The sequence below is a fragment of the Bombus vosnesenskii genome, unplaced genomic scaffold, assembly GCF_011952255.1.
Source record: "Bombus vosnesenskii isolate JDL3184/JDL3185 unplaced genomic scaffold, Bvos_JDL3184-5_v1.1 scf7180000013293, whole genome shotgun sequence".
Taxonomy (NCBI): Eukaryota; Metazoa; Arthropoda; class Insecta; order Hymenoptera; family Apidae; genus Bombus; species Bombus vosnesenskii.
The window spans coordinates 664603-684165 of NW_022882944.1; the positions used below are offsets into that span (position 1 = coordinate 664603).

The 19563-nt window shown below is 37.0% G+C and overlaps 1 protein-coding gene across 6 annotated transcripts in view; it reads left to right on the forward strand.

Moving 5' to 3' along the window:
* Positions 1-18325, forward strand: part of LOC117232814 (ras-specific guanine nucleotide-releasing factor 1-like) — a 49415-nt gene extending 31090 nt beyond the window's left edge. The window contains exons 6-27 of one of the 6 annotated variants that reach the window (XM_033492484.1): positions 491-638; positions 1627-1934; positions 4550-4779; positions 4963-5159; positions 6614-6739; positions 6875-6977; positions 8630-8881; positions 9310-9370; positions 9457-9592; positions 9810-10192; positions 10362-10471; positions 10594-10713; positions 11431-11652; positions 12371-12550; positions 12657-12970; positions 13267-13394; positions 14521-14541; positions 16507-16885; positions 17019-17116; positions 17281-17563; positions 17644-17841; positions 18012-18325. In XM_033492484.1, the coding sequence (XP_033348375.1) occupies positions 491-638; positions 1627-1934; positions 4550-4779; positions 4963-5159; positions 6614-6739; positions 6875-6977; positions 8630-8881; positions 9310-9370; positions 9457-9592; positions 9810-10192; positions 10362-10471; positions 10594-10713; positions 11431-11652; positions 12371-12550; positions 12657-12970; positions 13267-13394; positions 14521-14541; positions 16507-16885; positions 17019-17116; positions 17281-17563; positions 17644-17841; positions 18012-18230 (4216 nt within the window). In that variant the 3' untranslated portion in view covers positions 18231-18325. Of the gene's footprint in view, positions 1-490; positions 639-1626; positions 1935-4549; positions 4780-4962; positions 5160-6613; positions 6740-6874; positions 6978-8629; positions 8882-9309; positions 9371-9431; positions 9593-9809; positions 10193-10361; positions 10472-10593; positions 10714-11430; positions 11653-12370; positions 12551-12656; positions 12971-13266; positions 13395-14520; positions 14542-16506; positions 16886-17018; positions 17117-17280; positions 17564-17643; positions 17842-18011 lie in introns of all 6 variants that reach the window. The other 5 variants (XM_033492487.1, XM_033492490.1, XM_033492488.1 and 2 more) reach the window with 5 other exon arrangements.
* Positions 18326-19563: the final 1238 nt, after the last annotated feature.

Genomic DNA, 19563 nt, shown 5'->3' on the forward strand with positions numbered 1-19563 from the left:
GTTAAAGAATGCGACGTTTACTTTTTTCCTTCGCGATTGCTAACAATTGCAATTTTTTCAAAAATTTTTTATGCGTCATGTGGTAAGCTCTAATCCTCCTAACTTTTAAATAAAAAGGGTTGCAACAGTTTTACGAGTCACTGTAGTATCTAAAATCGGCTTTAACAATATGTACGATAACAAGTCAGATGGAATGCCATTCTAAAACTATTACGTATAAATATTGTAAAAAATATTGCAAAAATACGTAACTAGCGATAGAAAAGGACGAACAACACTAGCTTTCTATTTGTAATTTCATAGTTTAACATCTGCTGTAGCTGTATGTTGTTTATCAATCTCTGACTAAATCTACCACGGCTTAAGATAGTCAGAATTGTATTAAAATCTTTTACTTAGCTGGAATTACGATGAATTTTGACCTAATTAAAACGTAAGCACGGAGGCAGATATGTATCTGTTCCACTAGCAACTTGATTATTCATTGCAGTTTCAACAGATTGCTGTTGCAAAAGGAGGAGCTCGAGCAGAAGCATTTGCACCTGTTGCAGATTGTCGAGTCCGAGAAGACGGCCAAGTGGCAGTACACACAGCAATGCGAGGAGCTCGCATCAGAAATAAAGAAGCTCCGAGGAGAAGTATGTTAAACACTAGCTTCGCCTAATCTTCAAATAGTGGAATTGGAGCTAAGATTATTTCAATTAGCTAGGAAATTCACCCCGAAGGGTGTTGTCACGATTCTTCGTAATGTGACACGACGTCAAACATCAATTTGCATAACAACTCAAACGATTGTACACGTACTTATTTTCCACATAATACAAACGATACAACAAGAGAGACAAAATTATTCACATTGTTGCAACTATGACGGAAACATAGTTACTCTCGAAACGTTATCGTCACATTCGTGAACAGGTTCCTGGGTTTCGTTACGGTTTAACAATGACGGCTATGGGAAACGTCGTAAACGTTTCCTAAACTCCGATCGTCCCTTGCCGCAACAGTATTTCGTGAGATAAGGATGGCCCGTTATGGTTACAGTCTGCTATACGATAAGGTTTCGTTAAAACTTTCTCCGATGTTATAACAACGAATCTAATTTCGCGTATAAAATGAATTGCCTTTTTCCAAGAAACAAAATACTACGAAGAAAGTATTAACAGCGATGGCAATTGGAATGAAAAATATATATATACATCGTGTACGGTATAATCTCTTACTTTCCATTAATATAATTAACAGATATTCGTTCCTCTCCGAGTATACGCATATAAAGATCATTAGAAGAATAGGTAGCTCGATGTTACAAAAATTCCTTGACCTGAAAAGTCCCGTATATTAAATACGAGAATGTCCATTCTAATTTATATCTTAAAATAAAAAAAGAAGGAATTCGCGTATTCGTATCATAATGAAAATTCTACTTTGTTAGTTCCCCTTTAATTAAATCGGCATAGTACATTTCAGTATTTGTCTATTAAAGCGATTTAAGGCCATATCACGCATTATACATGATATCGTGACATAATCTATCTCGACACTTTCGATAATTTCGAAGAACGAATTTTTCGAGTTTTTCTCGCTTTATTCTCACGTTATTTTGTGTGATTCGCGTTCTTGCAGCTGTGCGCCCTGAAGAAAGAGTTAAGGCCTGTAGCTTCGTCGTATACAGGAAGACCGGGAGTTCAAAGGACCATGTCCCAAGGCACTGGCAGTTTATACATGTCGGGATCCACTTTTGGATACGAGGCACATGGTTCGGGAATTTCAGCGTTTGGATTACGAGATATCAGCGAAGGCTCGATCGAGATGCAGAAAATTAAAAAGGTTCAAAGCTTCTTCAGGGGTTGGCTGTGCCGCAGGCGTTGGAAGCAGATCGTCGAGCAGTACATTAAAAGCCCTCATGCTGAGAGCATGCGTAAGCGGAACAGGTAGGAATTACTGTCCTTATTCGTTCAATCTTTAACATAAACGCGTAACAATCACCTAAGATAGCAACGGTGCTGAAAGCTTTCTCGAATCTAATTACGATTATTAGATCAAATTCTTAGAATATGAAAACTTCAACGTTAAATATTTTTGTAAAGACGGCGATGGAAGATGGAACAAGGGATAAATTCAAATGGGATTAATATAGCGTCCTATCCTGTAGTATCTCAAACATTAACGCTATCTTACAGGGTACAGATGTGAATTAGTTTTGATCAATTAATTGATTTAACTGTATATGTTGGTTATACGATTACTATACGTGATGTACATTACAGGGTGGTTGGTAACTGGCGGTACAAGCGGAAAGGGGGTGATTCTACGCGAAAAAAGAAGTCGAAAATATGGAATAAAAATTTTTCGTTCGAGGCTTTGTTTTCGAGAAAATCGACTTTGAATTGTCGCTCGGTACGCGTCTACTTTATCGCGTCTCGTTATAACGGATCTAGATCGTTGTCTCGATTCACGTTATTTTCAAAATTTTTAAAATTTTTAAATTTTTAAATTTTTAAATTTTAAATGTTTAAATTTTTAAATTTTTAAATTTTAAATTTTCAAATTTTTAAATTTTTAAATTTTTAAATTTTTAAATTTTTAAATTTTTAAATTTTTATTCTATATTTTTGACTTCTTTTTTCGCGTAGAATCACCCCCTTTCCGCTTGTACCACCAGTTACCAACCACCCTGTATACATTGATCTTGAAACAGGTGTACATTGAAATTGATTTACTTGCAAATAAATAGCCTGTCGAATAATCGAAACAACCGTGTACTGTATCGATAACAATTACGCTTTAATAGGGGTAATACGATTCGTATGTATCTGTGAAATGTCAGCGATAATATTTGTGTAATATTAAATGATATTCAATTACTAAATAGTGGTTTAACGCGACGTTGATTATGCAACATTGTTCGTTTCGAAAAGTACTTAGACGAATTGTTTATTACGGTACATGTTTGTCACCATCGAGCTTGTTACGTTTGTTTCGTGTTGCTCGTGTTCTCATTCGATTAAATACTCTCCCGAGACGTGTATTCGCTTAATAAATGTTTGATTGAGGAAAAGAACTGAACAAACAGAGGCAGCACTCTGTCCCTCGAGTCTCACGCTCGCTGTCTCACAGCAAAACAATTGCAGATAGCGAACTTTGCTTCGATAAATAATATAGAGCATTATTTGCCTGGTAGAATTTTGTACTTAGTACGCTATGTGCGCTGATTAACGACCAGTTTCATTATTAATTAGTCATTCAGACAATTGGCGCGGTTTTTGCTGTAATTTTAACCTCCTATACTCAGACATATTTGAAACATTATGTAAAAGTAGCGAAACGAGACGATACGTTATTAAATAATCATTTTCGGCTACCATATTTAAACGATGATCAAACAGCTGAATTTAATCTAAAACTTTTACTTATCGTAGGAATAATTTTATACTAAATTATACCTGTTTGTGTTTAGTTTGGATTTGGTATGGGAGCACGGAAAGATGAACAAAGCTTTGTATAAATTATATAAAAGCCATTAAACATATCCTAAATTCCTGTTAGACTTACTCTCTCAAAGGCACTTTGAAATTGATCTTGTTGGTATTCATCTTCTACCGCAACATCGTATAAGTACATGTACATGTACCTTTGCGCTTGTCTGCTGCCACATTCTCTCTGCGTTCCTCTGCTTCGCTCATTTAAACCAGGTAAACTTTGCACCTATTTCCAGAAAATGTTGAGACTCGTCCAGGATCGTTAAGTGCATTCTTTCTCTACATTCGGCTCTGTATTCACATTAGTCTAAGTATCATTCTTGCCAATTGTAGACATCGAAACTTTGCTACTGGCTACTACACGTTTGTACCAACTAAAGACGCGAAGAAACAGAAACAGGCTAAACTATATATTCGCGTTTAATTTCAAATGTCTGTTGCATTCGGTGCTAGGATTTGACGATTAGGTCATAACATATATCGATCGAAGGAGGAGTAATTGCGATCTGGCTTTTCGCTTTTATATCTCCTAACGTTACGATTTTACCTACAACTCGTTAAAAGCCACTAACGTACGTAATATAAGTTAGTTGTAATTTCTCCATTCAGAATGACAACTCGGTGTGATATAAACATAGAAAACATTGTTAGTTAGTTGCTACGTGAAACTACAATCACCAGAGTACGAAGCGACTGTAATTTTAGTTTCACGTGAAACACGAAGATTCATTGGCGAACGCTGCGTCATTTCCTTCCAGGCATATTGGAAGTAATGATCTCTCGAGGCGGAAACTCATTAGCTTTGAGTGGGAGGCCGATTCGCTAATCGTACTATGCCTTCCACGTGCAGCTGCGATAATTATCCCAACAACTAATTAGAGGCAAAATGAAATTAATATCCTTGACTGTTCTTCAATCTAGCAGGCTAAATTATCATAAGTGGAAATATTCGTTCATATATTCGATTAATTCAAAATATATGTGTTCCGTTTCCCCGTGTATTTATCTTTTGCTTTGCCTAGCAGGGAGAAAAACAGAAGACAAAACGGATTTTCTTAATATTTCAGCTTAGTGTTTCAAATGGTGGAAGCCGAAGAAGAATATACGGAACAGATGGAGATATTAGTAAGCTGTTTCTTGAGGCCTTTTAAGATGGCTGCCAGTTCAAAGAAACCCCCTTGTAGTCACGAGGATGTGAATAGCATATTTTTGAATAGCGAAACAGTGTTGTTCCTTCATCAGATCTTCCTGAAGGGTCTCACTTCTCGTATGGAGAGCTGGCCCACTTTAGTTTTAGGTACGTAGTTTCATTTCTATTAAGCCATTCGATCCAGAGATAACGTTTAGGTAACATTCTGGTTAATTCTTATTTGTTATTAATTGGCAATGTACCATATAAGATTATGTAACAATATGGAGGAATTCTTCGTTAGAATGTTGCTGTGCTAGCGATAGAAAGAATCATGTTCGGTGATTTCAGGCGATTTGTTCGACATGTTACTACCAATGTTGTCAATTTATCAAGAATACGTCAGGAACCACCATTACAGTCTTCAAGTGTTGACTGAATGCAAGCAATCATCACCTTCGTTCGCTGCATTGCTCACTAGATTGGAGAACAAGACTGCTTGCGGAGGACGTTCACTGGAGACCTTTTTAACGTATCCTATGCATCAGGTACGTCACATTATTATTATTCAATTTGCTTCGATAAACAAATTGATTAAACGTCGATTAACAGCGGTAAACCTTGAAAATCTATCCGTCACTTATCGATAGGAATTAATCGAGCTTTTAATTAACGGCTTTTATTTTGCTTTACGTATACAACATGCCTGGAGAAATATTTCCGGGTTTCTATTTCATCGGCCGATATTTCTGTCACGTATTGCACAGCTATTGACCAATTAACGATAAAAGAGAGTAATAATGTTACGAACAGTTTCCGACTAGTTGTGATCACCGGTCATAATTCTAGAAAATCCTGCGTGCCCCGATCAGCAAAATTGTGGCCCGTAGGTAAAGGACCACTCGATGTGGAAATTTCATTTCGGAACAAAATAGATTTCATTTCTTTTTCCACTTTTCGTTTAAGCGTTGGTGATTAAACGGAGCGGCGTCGCGCGTCGTCTTATTTTTCTCTTATAATGCATGTAAATTTTTGTCACGCTGTGCTCGTTACGGTATCTGTAAATTGTAATTACGCGTGGAGAAGTTTATTTTTACTAACAACGTAAAAAAATGCTAGGGGTTAACATTTATTATTAATGGCTGAATTGTTTCGTTACTTTATAAATCGATATATACATAGGAACTGCGTTGGCCACTTTCCCACGCAGCGCACATGAAAAACAAATTTTTTAATATTTTGAAGGTAAATTTATTTAGAGGGATTTTACGTATTAGAATATTCCAATTTTTCCTTATTTTTTCTACACTAGTCCTTTTTGCAGCATGCTGTCTTACCATTTTCTAATAAATATTCCACAAATAATTTCCATTATCGCGCTTGAATTATAAATATAGTATAATACGTCCTTTTTTTTTTGTTTCGTCGTTTTCAGGGATTATACGCGCTTTATACCGTGTATTATCGCAACAACTCTTCATAGGATAACGAGACAAATCTCATTAAGTATTTTTTTTATACGCGACGAATGAAAAAAGGGCAAGAGAAGTTAGGAGTAAGAGAGAACCGTAAAGAAGGGGGGCAAGGAGGAGTACCAAGAAATTCTAATATTTGTACGAACATGACCTTACCTCAAATGCGATTAATCGGATTAAAGAGAATTATCTGCAGTGTCGTGCATGATACACGATGTAGTTAAATTTTGCAAAGCGATAAGCGACTGCTATCGTTGAATATTAATACCGTAGTTACATTTTCAAGACCTTGTTTCCTACGTGTTTTGGGTTTAAATACGATTGGGGTTAACGATTAACGACGTTTTAGGTAATACTATCCTAGAAATTGCCTGATACGTGGATTAATATTGTAATTTATATCTGACATCCACTAGAATTGATCGATGAATTCTACTGCAAGCGACTAACGTTAAATTGAATATTAATTAAAATAATTTCGAGGATAATAAGGTGACCAGAGATAATTTTCTGCACATATTTTTCAGATTCCAAGATACATTATTACGCTGCACGAATTATTGGCCCACACTCCTTACGATCACGTTGAACGAAAAAGTTTACAAAATGCGAGGCAACAATTGGAATATTTATCGAGACAAATGCACGACGAGGTACTAATCGTATATTTAATTAATCTGTTGGTTAATCATTCCAGAGCAACGTGTTTTGATTGCTTAATTCCGTAATATAGTATTAACTATTGATTATTGATATATTCAGGATTTAATATATTCACGTTATTTCAGGTCAGTGAAACAGAAAATTTACGAAAAAACTTGGCCGTAGAACGAATGATCGTAGAGGGCTGCGATATTTTACTCGACGTGAATCAAGTGTTCGTCAGACAGGGTGAGCGACATTACTCATTTTCTCTATACATCTATTTTTATGGTAGTGCGAATAGTGGGAAGGATGGAAGAAGTTTAAAGTTGCGAATTAGTTACTTTCAATTTGGTCGATCGATAATCTCCATGTTCGAATTAGTATACGATTGATATGGTCGACCGGATAATAACTAAAAGCGTATCTAAATTTGAATATTTCACAGCTACTGTAATTCATTACAAGCACATCGTACGTACATTTTTCCTTTATTTCGGTTACTGGTATCACGAATTGCTTCACCGAGTAGAAATTTACATTTTCCTTTGCCAATGACGTCGGTAACGAGATTCTATCGAAGCTTCGCTTTCCCTTTACCTTGAACCGAGAAAATCGATGGAAAATTCTTAGACGCAGTCGGTAAAGTCAACTCGGTCGAGCTGGCTACACGTGAACGTCTCGTCCAAGGTTTTACCGGAATGTCCATGAGAAATGAAAATTCGGAGTACGTGGCGCAAGCGCGTCCCTACGTGCCCCAGAATCGATGGGGTTGTATATTCGTATGCACGTGATCTACGCCGAAACTGCTGGATCATGCGCAACAAGTATCGTCAGGGCCGTCGTAGGAATGGCAAAAATTGCTTAAAAACATTTTCGAGATATTTAGAAGCAGTCTTCTTCAGAGATGTTTCTCAAACAACGTGCTCGATAGGGCACAAGTGCAGACACGTTTTGAGGTAGAACGCGACTCTCGTCATCTTGCTAGATCACTTTCGCGTCTCAATAAAAGATTACGCAAATTACCTGCTGTATCTGTAAAACGATATTCGTTGACAAATTTTCACGCTCTAGTGCATGATATTTTCGTTCTGCACGAACACGCGTTTGCGTAAATTGGAATTCTCTGCGAGAAGGATGGATCGTTTGTTAACACAGCCCTGATCCCTCGTGTTTGATATCGCATCACATGGCTACCACGCAAACGTCCTTCCGTCTTTATAGCGTGCAGGAAAAGCCCCGCCCGCGGATGGTTTTCTCCTGACATTGGTATCGCCAGAATTGTAAATTTTCTACGTTTGTAATAACGCTTAAAGGAATCAGAGAAGGAAATTGTAGCTTCTAGAACTACCGACTGATAATTTGAAAGTTGTATCATGGGGTTAGCGGGACGAGAGACAAATATATGTATATATATATATACGAGCACATACGAGCTCCATTTTGCAGTTCGATTGGTGAACAATTCAGCGTGTGTTGAAAATGTGATCACGTAAATTTTATCGAGAGGTGACTCGTATTTGTTGGAGGTATTATCGAAATAACGGGGACCAAGGAGGTGTACAAATGATAGTATTAGGGATCAAGGATATTCAGATACATCGAAAATACTGGTGGATAATTTTCTGCCTTTTGTTGTTGTTGTTCTATGCCGACTTGTCAACAAAATAACTCATATACGTATCGAATCGAGCAAGGTACGAGTTAATAACAAACTTTCGTAATTTTGTTCCAGGCAATGGTATTTTGCTAAAATTAATTATATACTTTTTATGTATATATATTTGAAAATATTATTGCGCGCAAAGTTTTTGAACAAATTAATTCACCGATTCGTGATATTTTGTCCATTCTTTGACAAAAGATTCTTTCTTATTAACTTGCTACTTTATGTTTTTCAGGTACGCTCATCCAAATCTTAGATAAACCAAAAGGAGCTCGAAGTAGATTGAGCGCGACGTTTGGAGGCAAAGGTGGTGGCGATAAGGAAGCAGTCAGACAGTGCTTTCTCTTTTCCAATCATTTGTTACTAACGACGCGTCAATCGGACGACGATGGTCGTTTGAATCTTGTCCCACAAATAGGAAAAATACCTCTTTCCGATGCGGTGTTAGTGGAGGACCCTAACGAACAGAGTACCGCAGATGACGATGGTATTACAACATTATTATTCTTCGACTAAGGCTTCTTAGTGCTTTACCTTGTAATCTCATGCTACTGCAATCGACTTAATCTTTTGCACTTAGTAGGTGGTTTCTTAATTGTAACTAAACGTAAATTCTTGCGAAATTCTAGCAGCTTCGAACGGCAACAAGTATCATTCTTAGTTTGAAAATTTGTTGTAAAAATTGATTTCCACAAATTTGTTAAGTATTTAAACGACTAATCGATCAGCGGATTCGACACGAGGACTTTTTAACGCTCCTAGCTCCTAGTAGTAAAGAAAATAGTCAACTATCGTCTGTCTTCCTTTAAAATGTCTTATTTTTAGATCTTTAAGTAGACCAGCTGCTTCCCTATACTTAGAATGCTCCTTCCTTCTATTTTTAATTTTTTATGCATTTATTTGCAACACTTCAAGCTTCTTCGACTTTGGGCCTGCGGCGACATTCCAAGCAGTGGATGATCTGTCTTTTGCAAAAGTGTGTTAAATACTTTACACATAATTAATATTGTATTGCCGTGATTGCAAACTGATTTTAGAACTGTCAGTATGTTCGATGTCCAGCGGCATCAGCGAGAGCAGCGGAAGTGGTAGCGGAAGTGCCAGTAGCCAACTGCAGAACCGTGACTTCAAAATCATACTCGACTTAAAATCTGGCGGATCTCAAGTTACCGTACACCTCGTAGCTCCTACTATTCAGGTACAGCGTAAAACGATTATAACAACGATTATTATCCATATAATATATAATTATTATTTATTAAGAATCATCTGCCATAGATACCTACGTTCTTGTTAATTTTCTCTCAGAAAATTCTCTCTTCAGAATCTCTTGAATTATCTCTCTTTAATTACATTTTATATTTTCCATTTGCGAGGAAAGGCAAATTAACGAAACTTTTAATTAACGAATGAAGGAGAAAGCTGCTTGGATAAGCGATATCAGCCAGTGTATGGACAACGTTCAGTTCAACGATTTAGTTCGAGGCTCGTTGTCGGACACTAGTTCCGTCACGATGCCTCAATCTATCAGGAACGACCCGAAACTGTTCAAGGATGACGTAGATATCAGATTCAGTAGGACCTTAAATTCCTGCAAGGTGCCGCAAATCCGATCAGCCACTCCTGAACGACTACTTCAACGTCTGACGGATCTCAGATTTCTCAGTATAGATTTTCTCAATACGTTTTTGTTAACGTATCGAGTATTCACCAGTGGCGTTACTGTACTGGAAGCTCTGAAGAAAGTGTTTTACGAGGCTGAGCCACCCGATGCCGAGATGCCTACTGGTTCCCTGGTGTAAGTTTCTGAATCTGTTGCCCATTCTTGTTTCATACGAAAGCATCCTTCTGACCGAGCGTACTGGATTGTGATAATCCTGTCTCTCCGTGAAACAAGTTGTAACGTACGCGTGAAATATGAGAAACTTCGACTTTTCTAATTGGATGTAAATGTGTATGTCCACCAGATCCTTAGACGTATTGGGCGGAAACACAGCGGACTCGCAATTGCACGTGGACGATAGAAGACGAAGCAGCGTTTCACCACGAAGAACCAGCGGGGCTAGTTCAGTTTCTGGTATATTTATCGACTTGTACATTAATCTTACGTTATTAAAAAGTGGTTTCACGGAAGAAAATATCGATAAATTGTCTCTGAAAAATTCACCTTTCATTTTTTTTTTTTTTTTTCGTATATAGGATACGGATCGGAAATAAGCGACAGCCGTGAAGCGAAGAGTCACGGTTCCTGTGACTCTAGCAGCGGCGGATACACGCTCAATTCAAAGGGATATTGGCGCAGTGGCGGATATAAAAAGGGTAAATCGTTTATTAAAGTAAACGAGCGTAGCATTAGCTTCCTTTGCGTTTGCAGAAGCGATAAATCGTACTTAGATGGCCACTGTCTTGAAAAAGTAAAATCTGGTAGCAGAATTAGATAAAATAGTTTTATAGATTATACGCATAGAATAACGCTCCTCTGTTTGTAATGTATTGTCAAATAATTACGAGTCACGTACAAATACTTTTCGATCGTTGCAAATCGCACGAAGTATTTATAGCGAAGCATTTAAGTAGTTCAAGCGGCAAATTATGTATTAAAATAATATATTTGCAAATTATTTAAGATTTCTCTTTTAAGTAGCTCTGTTTCACATTACGGTATGCAGTTAAGTAGATCGTAATTATTTTGAAGATTGTTGCATGACGCAATAGCATATATCTAGTTTTATTAGAAGAATTATCGCATTTTCTATTATTTTACTCGAGCGATATGTTTTTTAACGCGTTAACGTTATTGTATTATCAACGTTAACGATTCAACGACTCTGTCTGCTAATAAACGATTACGTATTGCTAATGTCTATTCAAATATGCGTCAGTGTTCGTGATTAATAAGCGCGCGATATAACAACAAACTAACGTAACAAACTTGCCATTGTTAATACCACAAAATATGCGCGAAAGTTATTCTATGAGTTCTATCAATTCGTATCACTAAAAATATTTGTAACTGTCGATTAATAATTATTTTAGTGGACGAGGAGCAGCAACTAGGTTTGATTTCGGAAGCTCCTTCAATTATAAAACGAAGTCCTACTATACAATCGTCCACTGCGTCCATTGGTTCTCAATCTCCTGCAACACCACGAAAAATCAGCATTCGCGTGGACAAAGAAAAGAAAGAAGAAGACGATGGCTGTCATTTAACGATACCAAAGGTCATTGGTGTTTCGTCCAGCTCTGAGACACTCACGGGTAAGATCAAATTTCGGAAAAAGTGCACGGTTTTTTAATCGTATCCAAGGAATAGGTAATAGAAATCATAGAATAACTGCAAGTCGAATTTCTGTTCGAAGACAATTATTAAGATCTATTTTCTTCTTTTATAAAATTTATTTTAAAAACTAGGATAGAACGGTTAACTTTAGATTGCAAGAACAAACCATCAGAAGGCGATAGGCATAGGATTCCATTAGAAGTCTTCACTAGGCCTTAAGCTATGAAAGGATGAAGCACTTTGCGAAGAGAAGTAGTTGATCATGACGGAAAATATGATTTTCCGGATGTATTGAAATATCCGCTTGGCTCAAGTGGTGGGATAAAACGGAACACTCGTTTAAAACCAACATATAGGTCGATGTTAATATAGTGGTTCGTTCTCTTCTTCCTCTTCTCCTCTTTTTCTTTTCCGAGGCCTTTGCATTGATATATATATATTAATATTATTTAAATAATTTCGTCTCACCTATGTTACGCATGCAGTATTATTAAGCGGCGTTACTCTTAAAAAAGGTAATATTTTCCAATCTATTATACCTCCGTTAATAACTATCCGGATACAGTAAGAAATTACGCCACTTGAAGGAAAATTGACTGTAAATTATTAAAAAAATTCTTTTTATCATATAATATCTTACCGTGACAAACGCGTTTCGCGATAGCTGATATTAAATAATAGCGTAATTAATTTCAGATAATACGGTAATAAGCGCACCGTCCTCTCCTAGCAATCTGAGTTCTGTTACGTTGGTTGGGTCAACTGGTTCAGGGTCAGGATCAGGATCGGATCGAAGTCCACAGGATGGGGTTACTTATTCGCGTGGCGTCTCCGAAGAAACCGATACACCTGTAGCAACGGATCCGCCAAAAGGGGGTACGCTGATTACGAAATTAAAGCTTAACACGCCACTCGTCGCATGGCTCCTTCACACAGGCTGTTCCATTATAACTTTTTCATACAATTATTTCCAAATTATCAGAGGAACAGTTTATCTACGAGGATGCCGAGTCTGAAACATCGAAACAAGCGAAAGAGGAGACACCGACGAAAACTCCTACAACTCCAAAGGCGACAGCCATCGAAACAACCGAGAACGAAGCAAGCAAACACGAGAAAGAGAAACAGCCCGTGAAAGAAAGTGAAAGCAGCAGTCCATCGGCTCAGCCGCCGTCTCCTCAACAAAATCAGCTGAATCAACAGAGGCAACATCTACATCATAACGAACATAGAGCATCCATCGCCTCTGCTCCTGCGGCTACCGCGAGAAGTAGCTCGATTTCTACGATAACTGGAGTATGTGGAGAAATATGTTTCTTTGATACACTTAATGCTATTCATACACACAGATACATATGCATAACGTGCATAACGTGTCATAGTAATTGAAATAAGTAGAACGTAGGGAAGTATATGGTACAGAAGGCCGGTGATAGTTCATTTTCTCTAAATTAATAATATTTTTAATCGAGGTATTATTGCCGATATTACAAAGGATTTAACGTACAACGAGCTACGTTACTACGTAACGCTAATAGTATTTTTGGTTGAAATATAAATGAAATATTGAATAGGCTATTTGCGTTTTGCAGAATTATTGGATGAGCAGGCGATCGATTCAAGAAATCGAAATGTCTTCCCAACAAGGCAACTTCCAACATGACCAGGTTTCCAGCAAAGCTGGAGTAGTGATTACCAGCTTTCGGCAGAGTCATCGAAGGTTCGTTCGAGTATTCCTGACGTGTTTAACTGTCTATGTATATCCATACGTTGTTGTACGCATCATAAAAAAAAGTGCGCATGTCGATCGATCCGAGGTTTTCATTTCCCGAAAACTATACGATATCGTCGTCTTTATACAGAAAATACGATCGAACAACGTTTATAGTCATCTACCGTATCCATTTGAAGAAAACATTAGCATGCAACTTCGAGGACATGTATAAATTGTATCGAGCTAATTGAGATACCATAATATTACGTTAAAATAACGATTAATCATTCTATCGAACGTGTACCGCGAATATAATTAAGGAACTAATTTGTACAGACGTTTGTATCTTGAAACAGAAGAGAAGAGAAAAAAAAAAAGAAGAAAAATTATCTCTATTTCGTTTCACGGTATCGCTAATGAATGTTGACTGTAATAAAGGTATTTTTCACTTTCTTACGCATGAGTGCTTTGTCTCGGTATTCTTACGTGTTTTCTTCCGCCTACAAATAAATCTTCCTTGTTTTTCTTGTAGACAGAGATATTCGTATTTTTCTATCCTCGTTTAAACAACACTATCATCTATTATCTCTATTATTTATGAAGTACTGCATACGTAACGATTGGAAAATTTATGTGTATCTTATTATATTATTTTTACTACAAAGTATATAGCTTTTCCTTATTATAATTAACGACCATCGTATATCTGATATTCTTCTACTTTAATATCACTTTCTTTTATCTCTACGTATATCGTTTATCCTTAGGAGATCGAGCGATACATCGAAATTCCAAGATTTCAGGTTTGAGTTGGTAATTGGACAATTATATTTTTTCAGTGACACGAACGAACGGATTCGAAAGTATACGTATTGTAATTTAGTTGTAAAATCGATTGTCCAAGCTCGCTTTCGCGATTTCGTACGTTTTATACGATATTTATTATTCAACACGATAATACGTGAATAATATTCTTTCGAAAGAACGTACTGTCGATTCCAATATCGACGTGAATCGTTTCTATTCGTAACTCGACATGCTTATTTTCACCAAATGAATTTTTCAATCCAGGATAATACTTTAGTTATTTTAATGCAACTGTATTTCATATGACGTTTTGTGTCACTTATAGCGTTGGACCTGTACCTATCTGGTAAGTGTCATCGTTTCTGCTTCTGAAACACTGCTATTTTTCACTCTATGTGGCGCATGATGATCTCTATCTCTTTCACAAACTCACGTGTATGCTATCTCGTCGTTTTATTGCTCACGTTCACTTGAAGCACATTGCAAAATTTCTAAATTTCCATACATCCCGAAAGGTATCTAGCTCTTCTTAAATTTATTAAAAATAAAATTCACCGCCTACAAAGAATATAACATCGGTCGTCATGTAATTCGACGTAGTTATTTTTTATAATTTAAGTCGCAAATAGTTTAAACTATAGTAACGCATAATACGAATCGCAAGACGGTACGAAGTCCTATTTCAGAAGAACTATAACTTGTACAAAATCTTTTTACAAACCTACTTTTCTCGAATAATGGACAAGATTTTGAATGCATGAATACCCGAACCTGATTTATTCTAAATATCGACTATCTTAAAACCAAGATTTTATATTATAATGGCATAATATTTTTTCAAATGTTTTTGTTATCTCAATATTTATTTTTCAAAGGAAATAATCAAAGCTGTATCGATATCTTGTAATATATTTCTTAAACATTTGTTATGTTTCGTACTACCTACTTTCATTTTATTACTAATTATCCTGCATCATGGGCGAGCTAAACGAAATAGAAATAGTTTGAACTGTTTAGACGTCTTGTATTAATTGATATTCGCGGTAATAGTGTCTCTACCGCGGTTATAGTTTAGTACAGCAGCTGGATACAGCTATTGCATTGTCGGTATTTGTTAATCAACTAGACAGCAAGGCGCACACTAGTGCACATTAGATTCTAGATTAGAGAAATCATTCGCAATAGGCTGATTTATTTAATAATCAGTATTTTTTTGTCGCAAAAAATTGTACGATGCATATATTATACATATACATGTGTATATAGCGTCGATATTAACAATATTAAAATTCAAATCTAATTAAAGTTTTATTATTTTTATTTATACAATTCGTCATTCGCAATATGTATGTGACATAAAAATTTAAGGAATAAACTTGAACTAATATTTTCCTACGTATAATTCGATGTTCAAACGTCTGTCGATACGTTTCTCGATAGTTCATTGAGAATACCGTGGCGGAAGATAAATACGGTTGACACTGCAAAATACAAATTCAAGTGATAAAGAAGTTGTAAGATTCAGCGTATTTCGAATGATCAGTAGAAAAAGATTTAGATTTTTCTTTTCTTTTTTTTCTTCGTAATGTGCTGAGTAGTTTGTAGATAACAAAGAAAGAAATATGTGTCTTTTAATCGTCACACTTAGATGTTCACTATTGTCTATAAAATGATGAACGATATAAAGTTTGATATTCTTTCGTCTTAATTAGTAAATTTATATTTTAATATTACAAATTATAATATGTAAATTTACTGATTATTGAAATGTTGTACGGCCTAAAGTTGATGGGGAACAAACATGTTCATAAACAGTAATCATCCGATGTTACGAAACTGTCGAGTAATTTAATATCTGTGCTTCACCGAAGATTTTCAACGTAAAAGATATTCGCTCAAATTAAAAGCCTATCTCTGGAAAAGGAAAAGCTTTGATTCGAATCACGATAATTCTCGAAATGGAATTTCCTAAAAAATATGGTAGAATAAACAATATTATGTTTATTAACGAATATACTCGAATAGGCAACAGTATGTTAACCAATAACAAACTACTAATTAAATAATATACTTTATGATTATTTATTTGAATAATACGAGGAATTAAATGGTATAACAATTTACAAATGCTAAAGATATGCATGTTATGTAACGAATTATGTGTAATGTCATAGGCGAAACGTTTCATACTATTCAAAAGAATAATCATAACGGTAAAAAGATAAACACTATGTGTCCATTTAATATGTACAAACAGCACAAAAACAAATTCAAAGCAGAAAGGATTAACGTTGCTAATCTATATATCTAGGAGTAGTACCTCGACGGCTGCAACTGCATTCGCAATTGCAACATCTGCGTCGAGCAACCCCCCGGACAAAGGCATTGATGGAAATAATCGCAGTGGTTCTTGTCGAGACAAAAACAGGCGCAAGGAGTCGGTCATGTCAACTGCAGCCACGATGCGAGTGTTAAACGTTTTGAGGCATTGGGTCTCGAAACACGCTCAAGACTTCGAGTCTGATCAGACGTTGAAAAATCTGACGATCGAGTTTCTCGAGGATATCATGTACTGCTCGAATCTTCTTCCGGCTGAACACAAAGCCGCGAGCCAACTTCTTCGATTGATCACGAAAGAAGAGCCAGAGAGCAACAAAGTGGATCTGAAGAAACTGTTGGCATCTCCCACTGTACGTATACGTGAAACATCGATAACCCACGATACTAAATAGACATAGTTAATTCTTCTTTTGTATTTTTCCTAGTCAAAGACATTGTGCCACAAACCGTAATATATTGAAAAATATCGTCACGCGATTTCAGGTGCAAACGAAAGAAAGCATCGAGACGCTATCGGCGCTTGAAATCGCAGAGCAAATGACGTACTTGGATCACAAGATCTTCGTGTCTATTTCAAGCGAGTAAGTTATCCAAACGTATTAACTCGTTGCTCCGTTTATGAATCGTTGAAGTTTCACCGTGAAAATAAATGTTTTTGGATAAAGAAGATTCGTTCGACTCGTATCCATCGATACAGGAACGCTGACATCCAAAGTATTTGTAATCCGCTTCTATTTCTGCGTAGGGAATTTCTTGGACAAGCGTGGATGAAAACTGACAAGGCTACACGCGCACCGCACATTCTCTTGATGACGAAGAGATTCAACGAAGTGTCGCAGTTGGTCGTCTCCGAGATTATCCGACGTTCGAACATGTCAGCGAGAGTTGCAGCGATCGAGAAATGGGCCGCGGTCGCGGATATCAGCAGGGTTTTGCACAATTACAACGGTGTGCTGCAGATTTGCGCAGCTTTTACAAACAGCAGCGTCTTCAGATTGAAAAAGACTTGGGAAAAAGTTTCGAAAACGGTAAGGGACGATCACGCGAGTTCGGCGATATTAAAATGCCGAATGACGAACGTATACGAGCTGTTTCGTTTGTTTTATAGACGAAGCAAACGATCGAGAGACTACAGAATATCGTGTCTTCGGACGGTCGCTTTAGAAACCTACGGGACGCTTTGCATCGATGCGATCCACCTTGCATTCCTTATTTAGGATTATATCTGACCGATCTTTCTTTCATAGAAGAGGGTACACCAACTATGACCGAAGATGGCCTTTTAAACTTTTCCAAAATGAGAATGGTAAATCGGTTTACTCGTTACTCGGTCATGTCGTAAAATTGTTACTGTAAAAAATGAAAGAGAGAGAAGAGAGAGATATCGCGAATTGAAAACGTATAAACTTGCTTAGCTCGAGCCAATTCTTTAAATCGAGTTTGAAATTTGGAGGAAATTTTTCGATTTATTTCCAGATTGCCCACGTGATTCGAGAGATACGACATTTCCAGCAGACACCCTACAAGATCGAACTGATAACGAAAGTTACGAATTATCTGCTGGACCCGTCGTTGATGCTAAACGAGAAGGATCTATATCGCATGTCCTTGGAGATCGAGCCAAGAACATCCAGGCTAAGTAGTTCAACCTTAATTAATCTGCCACCTTCTGTGAGCCATACATCCACAAAGTAATCTTAAGTATCAAGCCACTTCAATTATCGATACGTAATTATCCTTGTCTTATCCTCGGGCTATTTTCTAGATAATACGGAAAACATTAAAAGAGAGAGAGAGAGAGAAAAAAAGGAAAGAAATACTCACACCGAGCGTTGAATCTCAATTGCTCAATTGTGATTATGAGAAGCGTTTACGGGTTTAAATGTGCACTCAACTCGTTGATTCTGTACGAATCGTACGAGTAGCATTCTCGTTTTTCATCACGAGAAAAGGACGAAATAAATGTCTAGGCGAAGTTATAATCCAAAGCCTAACCGGCGAGCGTATCCTGATATTCCCCAAGTTTCTTCGAAAGTAGATGTCCAATATTTCTTGCAAATAGTACGAACGGCGTCGGTTTATGTCGGACACGAGCCAATGTGTTTTCAACCCCGTCCATTTCTGTCCAGTCTCGCTCGTCGTCACAGTCGCAGTAACGTCCGTTTTCCCTATATTTCCACTCGTGAATTTCAATGTGTGTTTACGTGGAATCCGAGAAAAGCGATGTTCGTTGCTACTTGAACGAGTAATTTGAACGAGGGAGGAAAATTTCTGAATATATCGATCGCGTTGTGCCATCTTCGCGTACGATGCGCGATCGAAATTTTCAACATTTTTGTTAGAACGCTGGATCGTTCCGGTCACAGGTACACGCGGAGGAAAAGTTTATAGTTTGTACGAACGTTACCAGCATATTTCTATTTTATTTAGCAAACCGTGTCGATCACTGTCGTCGACATGTACGAGACGTACGATTCGGTCGAGAGACGACGTTAAAGTGATGAACGATACCGGTGACATCGTTTATTTCGACGGAATGTAGACTAGCTGACGAAACCGGAGAGATTTCGATCGTTGATTTTTAGTTAAAGTCGCTGAATCGAGTAGTATTAATCCCTGAGACGCGCCAGTGCAAACGAATATTAATATTAAAAATGCTAGCGACGGAGATTAGCAGCAAAGATCGAAGATTGTATTTGACAATCAGTAGAGTAATGATATAATGCCTTCGATCGGCTCCTAATCCTAATCTAACTTTTACTCCCTTTTTCCAAACTTCCCTATTCTTATCGTTTCTTAATGTCGTTACAACAATGTCGTAGAGATATATAGTATGTGCTTAATTTTACATCTTTTTATTTCTTTCTCCGATAGTACCATGTTTTATAAGAAAATTTGCCGAAGAGTTTCGTTAGGAGAGCGGGACCTATCATAATTTCCATCGTATCGATATTTTTCTCCATCGAAAGATCGATCGATAACAGTGCAAAGTGTGATTTCTATTTCGTGTATTTTTAACACATTTGTC